Source organism: Lycorma delicatula, chromosome 10 (assembly GCF_047948215.1).
Source record: "Lycorma delicatula isolate Av1 chromosome 10, ASM4794821v1, whole genome shotgun sequence".
NCBI classification, from domain to species: Eukaryota; Metazoa; Arthropoda; class Insecta; order Hemiptera; family Fulgoridae; genus Lycorma; species Lycorma delicatula.
Window position 1 is genome coordinate 54,223,097 of NC_134464.1, and position 12,128 is coordinate 54,235,224.

General features: G+C 29.5%; 1 protein-coding gene across 1 annotated transcript in view; it reads right to left on the reverse strand.

Annotated features, from left to right (window-relative positions):
- LOC142331361 (mitochondrial genome maintenance exonuclease 1-like) overlaps positions 1 to 12,128 on the reverse strand; it is a 35,178-nt gene that overhangs the window by 6,798 nt on the left and 16,252 nt on the right. The window contains exons 3-4 of the mRNA XM_075377210.1: positions 8,097 to 8,319; positions 3,637 to 3,769 (exon numbers count right to left, since the gene is read on the reverse strand). Of these exons, the coding sequence (XP_075233325.1) occupies positions 3,637 to 3,769; positions 8,097 to 8,319 (356 nt within the window). The remainder of the gene's footprint in view (positions 1 to 3,636; positions 3,770 to 8,096; positions 8,320 to 12,128) is intronic.

Genomic DNA, 12,128 nt, shown 5'->3' on the forward strand with positions numbered 1-12,128 from the left:
CTAAATCAACAAGATAAAACTTTACAGCGAATTTCAGAAATACACAGATCATTTGACTGCCTTCAATACCCATTCATATCTTTGGAATGGGTCTGACAGATACCATTTCAATTCTGTTCAAATAACCCTACCACTGGAATACTGACAATAAAAAAACTATCATCTCAGTCATTTTATTGCTCTCACTTAATGATAAGAGCTAACCACGACAAATACATTTTGAAAAATAGACAACTCTTAAATCAATTCATCATAGATATATACACAAAAATTGAAAGTGAACAACTATTGTATATCAAACTGAATCAAAAACGTTTGCGATGTGAAGATTCACCTTCAAGATGCAATACAATCAGATGTTCCAGTTCAAGATATAGGTAAAAAGGTGTATTTACAGGCAGTCTGCGACACATGCATGAGTATATGCAGGATGCCATGACTTTCGAAAACACAGCCATCCAGATCTATTTATTATTACCTTTACATACAACCAAAAATAGCCAGAAATAAAAAAATCTTTTGAAAGGTAATGAGCAAGATTCCAATCACCATGATGTTATCTCCAGAGTGTTTAAACAAAAGCTTTCAAAATTGATAGATGCTATCATTCACCATGGAATTTTTTCAGATGTTGTTTGTTGGATGTGCTCCATAGAATAGCAGAATCAAGGTTTGTCTCATGTGCATATCCTAATTTGGCTAAAGGAAAAGGTTCATCTTAACAACATTGATTATTTGATATAGTATCAAGGAATATGGTGCATGGACCATGCGGTCAGCTAAATCCAAATTCACCATGCATAAAGAATAACAGATGTAGAAAGCACTTCCTGAATGTTTTTAAATTCAACAAAAACTGTAACAGATGGTCATCCATTATATCGTCGATGCTGTCCTAACAATGGAGGATTATGGTCGAATTACATATCCAAATCAGCAATGTTTATCAAAACTGGATTGTAGACAATAAGTGAATTGCATCATACAATCCACTATTATCAGATTTTCAACGCTCATATCAACATGGAATACTGCATTCAGGGAGATCAATCAAATATATTTGCAAATACGTGAACAAAGGTAGAGCGATATGGCTGTTCTTCAGATACATAATGAAGTGTTTCAATATCAGAAAGGGCATTATATAAACTCCAATGAACTTTTTTTGGTGAATTTTTGGATAAGCCATTCATGAAGATATCCAGCGGTAACCCTTCTTAGTGTTCACCTTGAAAATGATCAAAGAGTTTACTATTCATCTGATAATATTCACAGTGTTTTAGAAAAACCGTCTGAATCAACACTTACTGCTTTCTTTAAACTATGCCAGAGTGACATTATTGCAAAAATTTTATTATATTGCAAAGTACCCACATATATGTGAGATAACTCAAGGAAAAAATTTTTGCAATGCCACAGAAGAACACCAGTACCTGGATTTCCAAATGTTTTTTCATCCAACATTTATATCACATGTTTACACTGTACATCATCAGAGACAGAGTGTTTTGAAACATGAGAAAACAGGCAACAAACATGAGAGTGCTTTAAACTGATGACCACTAATAGAAAATTATGGCCACTGGAAAGAGACAATCATTGACACAATTCTTACAAAATCACCTTCTCTACTTTGACAGTTACTTGCAATTATTTTAATATTTTGTGTACAAAATGATCCACAATCGCTATGGAATCAGTTCAAGGATGAGCTTTCAAACAATGTTCTACATGAAAAAAAAAGAATTAATCAAAATACAATCTTTGACAGTGACATTTACGTCGTGGACTTATTTTGTTGGAAAATGTTTGCATTGATACTGGTTCTAAAACATTATCCAAATTAGGACTTCAACCACCTCCACATGATGCTTTCAATGTGACTGAACTGGAATTTGACAAGGAAACAAATTACAATGGAAACAAACTAAGAAGATTTCTTTCAGAGAACAAGGAAAAACTAACAACCAAACAACTTATGTTTTTAACACTGTTGATGGCCCAACAAAATCAAATGAATCTATTTTTTTTTTTATTCTCCTGGTGGAACTGGTAAAATGTTTCTTATCAACTTAATCTTGGCTGAAATACAAATCAGGAAAGGAATTACAATAGCATCCAAAATTGCCGCTACACTGCTGGTGGGAGGTCAGACAGCACATTTAGCTTTACAGTTGCCACTTGATACTGACCAAGTTTCATGCGATATTGACAAAGTTACACACAGAGAAAAAGCTACATGCAATATTTCTAAATCAAGAAGAGTAAAATTATTGAAAGAATACAGTCTCATTGTTTGGGATGAATGCGCAATGTCACATTGAAAAGCTCTAGAAGTACTTAATGAAACATTAATAAATTTTTCAAAACAGCAGTCGATGAAATTGATGCCTATCTAAAGAGTTCACGTCTTTGGAGAGAAGTTATGGTATTATCACTGACAACTAACATGCGAGTTAATCTTTCAAATAAGTGCAAGGCTAAAAAATTTGTTGATCAACTACTAAGAATGGGAAATGGAATTACTGTTGAAAAATATTTTGGTCATGTTGAATTATACGTGGTATGCTCAAGAGTTGGTTCACCAAGAAATTTATTCATTCAAACTAAGAACAACATAGACAAACAACATAAGTCAAAACAAATTTTAATTAATTTGACTATATTCATGGCTAATGGATAGAAGAATATCAATAAGAACATCATACAGAAATTGTGGTTTAAATTTTCCTTCAATATGTAAATCATTTACTCCATGAAAAGACTACTGCTGGGATGGTGAAGCTGACCCAGTCGACTTTAACAGTAAAAATAACACTTTCCCTCCCAGTTGCTTTTTTGTACAATTTGCAGCTATAATATCATCATCAAAATGAAAATCTAATTTTAATCTAGCTAATTTTATGATGAGAAGAAAAATAACATTATTTACACTGAATCATTTAACAGCGTACTAATATTAAGTGCACAAAAATAATTTTACGCACTAACGGTGCCTCAAACACAGATGACAAGCAACTTTACTATCTGTACTGTGCTTTTTTGTGCAATCTGCAGCTAAAATGTCATTATCAAAATGTAAATCTATACAATCTCCTTAAGAAATAGAAATTTCACGTGGCCAGAGTTAAGGAAATATAATATCGTAAGTTATTTAATAATATATTTTCTAATACGATTTCTTATCAGAACACAAACATAAACAAGAAATCTAGACAGATATTCTTTACTGCATTCTGAATACGTTATTGTACTCTGAATACAATCTGAAGGAAAATTCCTGAAAATATAAAAAAAGCATTGGTTTCTCTTGAATGGCATTGCACCACTCCATGATAGTCATAAAACTCCTCACAATACAAAACTCTTACAGCGCAATATAAAAGCTTTGAAATGTACAGATATTCTCATGATCTTGGCATTGGCTAATTTTTACTTCTTCCCTTGCTTAAAATTAAGTCTGATGAAGGATAACAAAGATTCCATCACTAATAAGATAAAGCATCTGTGGTTTGTTTTCTAAGCTTGTATACCAGGAATAATTTCTAACTCAAACATTGGTAAAAGTGAGTAGGAATAAGAAAAAAAAACACAATGAACACTCCTATAATTTCCTAGAAAAAAAATTATACTTACTGGAATTCTATAATTGTTATCATAATTTAAGGCACCCAAATAAGCAGACAATTGAATGGGTGCATCATAGGTCCACTGAATATAAGGCTTTCTTTTATCAGAGTGTTTCCACTCTATCACAGCTAGTTTACCACTGAAATAAAAAAAAATAAAATATAAATATACTAAACTGGATAAGTTACTAATAGTACAAATTATAAAAATAATTATAGGACCAAACTTACCCAAAACAAGTCTTTAAGGCTTAAAATATTTAAAATTCTAGAAAATTAAAAAAACAAAGTTCTGCATTCAATGAGAAAAATTATTTCAGAAATTCAGGGGAAAAAAATGAGAAAACTGACAGCTGTCAGAGACAAAAAAAACTAAATGGAATCTGCACTATAAGGAAACTTTTAGAGGGTTTAAGCAGTGGAAAGGACAAGTAAAGGAGATATCTTTGTTGCATAGAGGATGGAAGTTAGTCATTATAAAAACTAAAACATCAAAGTAGTAAACTTTACAGTGATTGTAGCCCACTCATATGAAGTTCAAATTCCAAAAATATGAAAGACAACCCAGATGTTTTATCCAATCAAATCAGGAATGCAAGAGTTTTCCGTAGTGTAGATCTTTTACATAGAACATTTTTCTGATTGGGAAAATTAATCTCTTTTGTCAGACTGAAGAAAGACATGCATTTGATTAAAAATAATGTTGATAGAGAAAAGGTTTTCAATGTTTCTCCTTAGCTTCAGGATCATAATACTTGAAGTGACAGAATAAGGAATTGACAAACCTCTCAAAAAAGAACAAATATTGATTGTCATTGGAATAATATATGTACTACAATATAAGAAGCTGCAGATGAAGCGCTTGGTACAAAGAAAAATTCCAAAATCAGAAAAGATGCTTACATCCTTTCAAATGCAGACATTGGATATAAAAAAGAACACAATTTTACAAGGATTGTCAGATAACCCTTCTGAAAATAATACAACATATTATGTTGTAAAGAATGATTTGTTCAAGAGACAAAACTTCGCTTTCATTATTTACGTTAAAAATATTGCTAGAGAGAGGCTGATTTGATCTTTTTAGATTGGGAGAAAGATTTTGACAATGTGTGTCACAAGATTTAGACCTTTAATATGGAATATTATGGTGAAAAATAGCTACCCACAACACATGGTGGGAAAAATCAGAACATATAGTAAAATAGCCAATATAATAGAGGTAAGTAATGGGGAAGTAGAGGAATGCTACTTGTAAAAACGTGTTCGTCAAGGCTATCTGATGGCACCTTTGCTATTTAACACCTATATTGAGTTTAGAACTAAATCCAGGCAAATATATAACTCCTATTAAATAAAGATACAACAGTGCTCATACAAGTATGTATTTAAATACTTTTGTATTATTTGATCACATATGTTTAAAATAATTTTAGCCATGTTGCATGGAACTATCCTGGGAAATTTTAACTGGAACAACAAAAGAGACTATATTTAACATTTTTATAGTGATGGCCATAAATCTTTGAACATACAGATGTAAGAAGCAGGAAACAAATAGATAGGACAAGTTTCACATTTAAGCAGCTGAAATGCACTTTTTTTAAGAGCTGTGAAGGAATGTTCTAAGGAAAGACAATAGAATAAAGAAATGAAATTATCCAGGAAAACTAGACATGAGTTCTTTTCTGTTAATTCCACCTAAAAACTTACAGTAATATACATGTATATTGTATTTATATGATAATTAGGATATGTATTATGTTAATACATAAGGTTAGTTAGGTTTCAAGATTAGTTTAGGTTAGGTAATATAACTAACAATTCTGTGAACTGAATTTCATACAGTTTCAAATAACTTATAGGATATCTGTCTTATCAGAGACACCAAACAATTTAAGAGCAATGGAGTAAACATTTCTTTCAAATGTCTCAACATGATCTGCCACTACAGACGTATTGTGCACAGAGAGGAAGAAGAGATATATAAGCTGACCAATGAAAAACAACGGAAGATGTAGACGGTAACAAGCCATTCTGACAATCTATTAATAAAAGAAAGATAATGGACAGAATTACAATTTATTGCTGAAGTTCAAATGGATTGCATTTAAATTATCTCTATAAACATACTTACGCTCCCTCAATGAATCATGAGACCTTGCCGATGGTGAAAGGGCTTGAGTGCTCAGTAACACAGAGTAGCTGGACTGAAGATGCAACCATATTAGAGAGGTATCTGTTGAGAGCCAGACTAAGGAATGATTCCTAAAAGAGGCTGCAGCTCTTTCAGTAGTTTTAATGGTGTAGGTCAGGAGGACTTGAACAACAGGAGAACAACAGGGTCAGGAGAACGACCAGAACAACATCACTCAATCTTCTGAGTACTGTGCAGCTAAAAGCAATGGAAAACTAACGCTGCTTTTTTTCCAAGAAAATGTAACTCTCTGCATTTTCATAAGAAAGATGGAGGTGCCTTCCTTGGTAAAATATTTCGGAGGTAAACTAGTCCTCTGTTTGGATTTTTCAGGTGGGGACTACTAAGGAAGGGGTCACCAGAAAATTAAAAAATAACATTCTACAAGTTGGAGTGTGGAATGTTAAAAAAAGGAAGGTAGGTTAGAAAATTTAAAGAGGAAAATGGATAGATTAAATGTAGATGTATGGAATTAACAAGATTCTGTGGGAAGAGGAAAACAACTTTTGGTCTGGTGATTTTAGAATGATTAACACCAGTTTCAAATAAAGGGCAGGCAGGAATAGGTTTCGTAATGAACAAGAAGATAGGGAAGAGAGTATTTCAAAATGCATAGCGACAAAATCATTATAATAAGGATAAAATCAAAACCTAAGCCAACAACGATTGTTAATGTCTACATGCCTATAAGTGCCTTTGATGATGAGGTAGAGTGTATACGAAGAAATTGACAAAGCAATTAAACTCATAAAAGTGAATGAAAATTTAATAATAGATGGAGATTGGAATGCAAGCATTAGAAAAGGCAAGGAAGGAAATATTGTGGGTGAATATGAGCTGGGCAAAAGCTGGAGAAAGAGGGGACTGAGTTTTGCACGAAGTATAATTTAGTAATTGCAAACACCCAAAACCAATAACAAAAGTAATTCCAAAATCATAACAGAAGAATATACACATGGAAAAGCCATCTGATACTGCAAGATATCAGATAGATTAATCGTGATTAAGCAAAGATTTAGAAATCAACTCGTTGACTGCAGAGCTTACCCTGGAGCAGACACATTGATAGCGACCATGATTTATTGATGAAATGTAGATTGGGGCTTAAAAACCTGAACAAAAGGTATGAGATTAATCAGTGGAATTTAGAGAAGCTTTCGGAAGAGGAGGTAAAGAAGATTTTTGAGGAGGACATCACAAGAGGTCTGAGTAAAAAAAAAGAGAAGGTAGAGAATGTAGAAGAACGGGAGAGCGTTAAAAAGAAATTCTTAATAAAAGCAAACATAGACGAAACAAAGAGAACTGGCAAAAAACCTATCAAAGGATATATTGTAGCTGATGGATGAACATAGAAAATATAAGAATGCTAGCAATGAAGAAAGTAAAAGGAACTATCAAAAATTAAGAAATACTATAAACAGGAAGTGCAAACTAGTGAAAGAAGAATGGATTAAAGAAACGTGTTCAGAAGTGGAAAGAGAAATGAACATTGGTAAAATAGATGGAGCATACAGGAAAATTAAGGAAAATTTTGTGGTACATAAATTAAAATCTAAGAATGTGTTAACAGAGATGGTACACTGATTTATAATACGAAAGAAAAAAGGTCGATAGGTGGGTGGAATATATTGAAGAGTTATACGGGGGAAATGAATTAGAAAATGGTGTTATATAGGAAGAAGAGGAGGTCAAAAATGATGAAAGGGATGAAACAATACTGAGATCTGAATTTAAAAGCGCATTAAAAGATTTGAATGACAGAAAGGCTCCTAGAATAGATGGAATACCAGTAGAATTACTGCGCAGTACAGGTGAGGAAGCAATTGATAGATTATGCAAACTGGTGTGTAATATTTATGAAACAGGAGAAGTTCTGTCAAACTTCAAAAAGAGTGTTATAGTCATGATACCAAAGAAAGCAGGAACAAATAAATGTGAAGAATACAGAACAATTAGTTTAACTAGCCATGGAGAGTAGAAGAACTGTTCAGAACTAGTGCTCACAAAGGCAGCAAATCTAATAAAAAAAGTTCTAGTTGTTTTATAACACTGAAGCTAACATAAACGATATGGAGTACACAAATGCATGAATTCATAATTCATGCAAATTAAAAACTATATACAAAATTGCACTTGTTTAATTGTTATTTTCTGTTATTTCATATTTTGTTCTGATAACATTTTTAAATTTCTTATTGTGATTTATTTAAGCTCAGTGTGTGTATATATATATAATGTTATTCTAAAAAAAATACAATAATAATACTGACTTGTATTTGGCAACACAATCAATAATTCCTCTGTAAGGGAGTTCAGAATGTATTACATGAGACTCTAGTACACATACATCAGAGAGTTTTTTAAATACACTCTTCAGACTTTTTAGAATTGTTATGATATTGACAGGTGCCGTATCAAATTCCTTACTTGATTTTCCATTTAGTAAATATTTCCTAATATATTCATGTAAATCACTTCCCTGCTTTAATTTAGCTGAAATAAAAACAAAATATGAAGAAATGAAAGAAAGCTGCATAAATAGTCAAATATATAATACCTTGTATTATTTTTATCTTAACTTCCTTTTTCACTTTAGTTTAACTTCGTTTAAAAAGTACATTAATAATATAAAAATAAAGTATTGCAAATAGTACAATATATTATAGCTTGCATTTTTACCTATGCATTTAAATTTAAAAAAATATGACATCTCTGGTATAATTTCACTCATTTATACAATAAAAGTTCTTGTAAATTTTTCCACTCTGAAGAAAAAAATCAGATATCATTCAACATAGTAAAATACTTCAAACCTCAGTAAAGGGTACATTACATTTTTCTTTATATTTACACTTATTTGTGGCAGGAAAGGTAGTAAAAATATTACAATTACCATGTCAGCCTCATAAAATTATATGTACAGATTTGTTATAGCTCTACATGCTAAATTTTCAACCTTTTTAAATCGCAGTCTTAAATATGTATTGCCTTGGTTTCAAAATTACATAAGATTAATAAAAGAAAAGACGTCTTAATAAAAACAGATGTATTAATTTGAAATAAACTGTAACAAAGATTTTATATTTTTGCATTTGTAAAAACATTATGTTATTCTGCAGTTTTTCTTTGAAATGTTCTTCAGCTTATCAGGAAGAAACTGAACTGTACTTTCCTTATGACATCCTTAGGTTATATTAATCTGGTACGTTATTCGTTACATTTGTTTTTCATTGTCAGTAATAAATTACGTATTTAGGTAATTGAAATGTATTGATCAAATGATTGCAGCCAACATTTTTAACAGGATTATCATAACAATGAATCAGAAAAATATTTTGTCTTAATTAAGGTATCAAGTTAAATAATTTGACCAAAAAATTCAACAATCATATTCACTTAAGATTTTTTTGACCATAATTATTTAAGTTAGAGACATTTTCAAATAAAACATTTCATAAGCAAGCACACACGCACACACACGGAATTGTTATAAATTTGGAACAAAACATTGCAGAGAGATTAACTATACTGTTAAATGAAAGAGAAACACTCCAACTTTATTTTATGTTCAATAATGATATGTGGAGATTTCAGTACCCCTTATATGAACATTATGCCGATGCACTCATCCAGAAACATGAAACGTTGCTTCACTGAAAATGAACTGTTTATAAGCTACCTAGAATGTCTACGCAAAATAAAATCATTTCACTTAGTCCTGTGAATTAAGTTCTTGTAACATGTGAATTTAGTTCTTGTAATACCAGAATTTTTTTATGTGGCAGCACATTTTTAGATAAAAATAGATATAATTATATGTTTATAAATAATTTACTTCAAATCCATACAGTAATATAACATTGACTGGCCAGGTTAAATAGTATAGATTTTCTATCTATTTTATTTTACATTTAATTTTTTATATTTTTAATTATGAAATCATATTTATATATATGTGTAGTTATATTTAATTGACTAGATGTTTTTGTATATATTTCAATCTTTTAATTTTAATTTAAAAAAAAAGTTATGTTTGATATGTAATTTTGAATAATGTAACTTTTATACGCAACTGATGATACAAGCTCCCACAAAAGTGCTTTTGGTATAAAAAAATAAGGTAAGTGTCATTTCATTTACTTTGTAATTCTGTACTTGGGTTGTTCAAATTCGTTTTTGATTATAAAAAATACACAGAAATATTGTCTTATGTATTGACTTCAAAACAAAAAATAAATATATAATAAATATTTTTTTATATATTTTATATTATAATTTTATATTTATAATATAAATTTAAATTCTAATATACAAACCACTTAGTACAGAATATTGACATGTTGCCTAAATTTTTCATATAAGTATTTTCACAGGATCCAGAATCCTCAGTCATGTAAATATATATTGCATAATAAAACAGTTTAGAAATAAAAATACTTGAATAATGAAATCGCATATTAATTTACCACAGTGCTGCTATCTGTTATACAGTTTTTATATGACCTCTCAAAATTTCTAATATTTCTAAATTTGTTTTATCAGAAATAGAATGTTTACTTTTATTTAGCTAGTCTGCCATATCAGATAAACCTAATTTATTATTTTTCTCATTTCGTTGTTTTCTCATCTCTTTTTGTTTTCCCTACATAAATATAATCACAATCATTACATTTAATTTTATAAATTCCATAAACAAATTGTTTATTTTATTATTAATATTTTGGCTTTTTAAATAATTTATATGATTATTAGGTTTGTATGTTTAAATATTTCTTTGTAAGTTTTAGTAATGTTTTCAATGATATTATTGGTGTATAAATACATTATGTACATTTCTTCACTCTTGTATGTCTTATTACGTGTAAGGTTTTTATTGTGTTTTAATAATTGATTTTATAGATAATATTAATTAAAATAGTATAATATCCATTTTTAAACGCTATATGTTTTATTATGTTTATTTCATTATTTAAATTTTCATATTTATTATGTGTGTAATCATATTTGTATAAGAGTTAATTTTATGAGACCAAAGTTGATTTGATTTTTTATGAATTGTTATATTATTAGATGCAGGTTTTCGATACAATGATGTCAATTTGGTTGTCCTTGTTTATTTCAATATTGACATCTAAATTATTTAACATTCTACTACCTATTTCAAATGTGAATTTTTAATTTTCATCATAAAAATCTAATTTATTTAATATCATTAAAAGTTCATTAATTATTAATGAGAATATCATCAATATACTATGTTCATATTAAAACTTCTATTAATGAGTGATGTCATGTACTAATTTACTCTTAAATTCTATAAAATATTTGTTATCAAATTCAAAGTAGTTTGGTTAACATTTATTTCTTAAAATAATGATGGATGATACCTGCATAAATTTTGGATGGTCTCAGTTACTTTTTAATTTATTATTTTGACTTAACTTTTTTTGAGATTACAAAAAAATGATATTTAACCAGTTTTTTTAAACTCAAGAACATGATTATAAGTAATATTTTTCTTAAGTAATACTTAAGCCCTGTCCAAAAATGGAACAGCACACATGAATGAATGAATGAGTACACGTTTTTAATTTTAAAACTTCTTTATTTTATTCAATTTTCCATTAACATTTATCATATTTCTAGCAGAAAACTAAAAACTTACAAAAGTACAAAAATTAATTAAGTATTTTATACAATAATATAAAATCTATAAAATACATAAATTTTTAAACAGAAATTAATAAATTTCATTGAAAGTTTAAAAACAATTTGTATGTAGAGCGACATTACATTTTACACATTCTTTGTAGTGTTTTTCTTACACAAACCACGTTGATATAATCAAATGATATATCCCATCAAATCTGACTTCTTCACTAACTTGTATGTTTACTGGACAAACTAACCACGGAGGCTTTCCCAGAGGGAATCAAGCTGCGTATTTTTGTTAAGTATGTTAGACTGATTATTCAGTTAAAAGCTAATAAATCAAGAGGTTCATCTTCAGACTTACTAGTTAGAAAATACAACAGCCAAGCATTTATTACAAACGCATTTAGTGGAACTGAGAATAACTGCCAATACCAATTCTTCATTCTTATATTTATTCTCATTCCAGCTATGTTTTCATTGATGCAGTCCTCCCTTTAGTAAATTTATAATTACTTAAGTAAATCAATAATAATAAAAATTACAGTTACTGGTTTTAGTTTTTACATGAACACTTTCATAGTGATCACTACTTCATCAGATAATTAAAAAACAATTGTAGCTAGTACGAATACTATGTATCTTAAGAA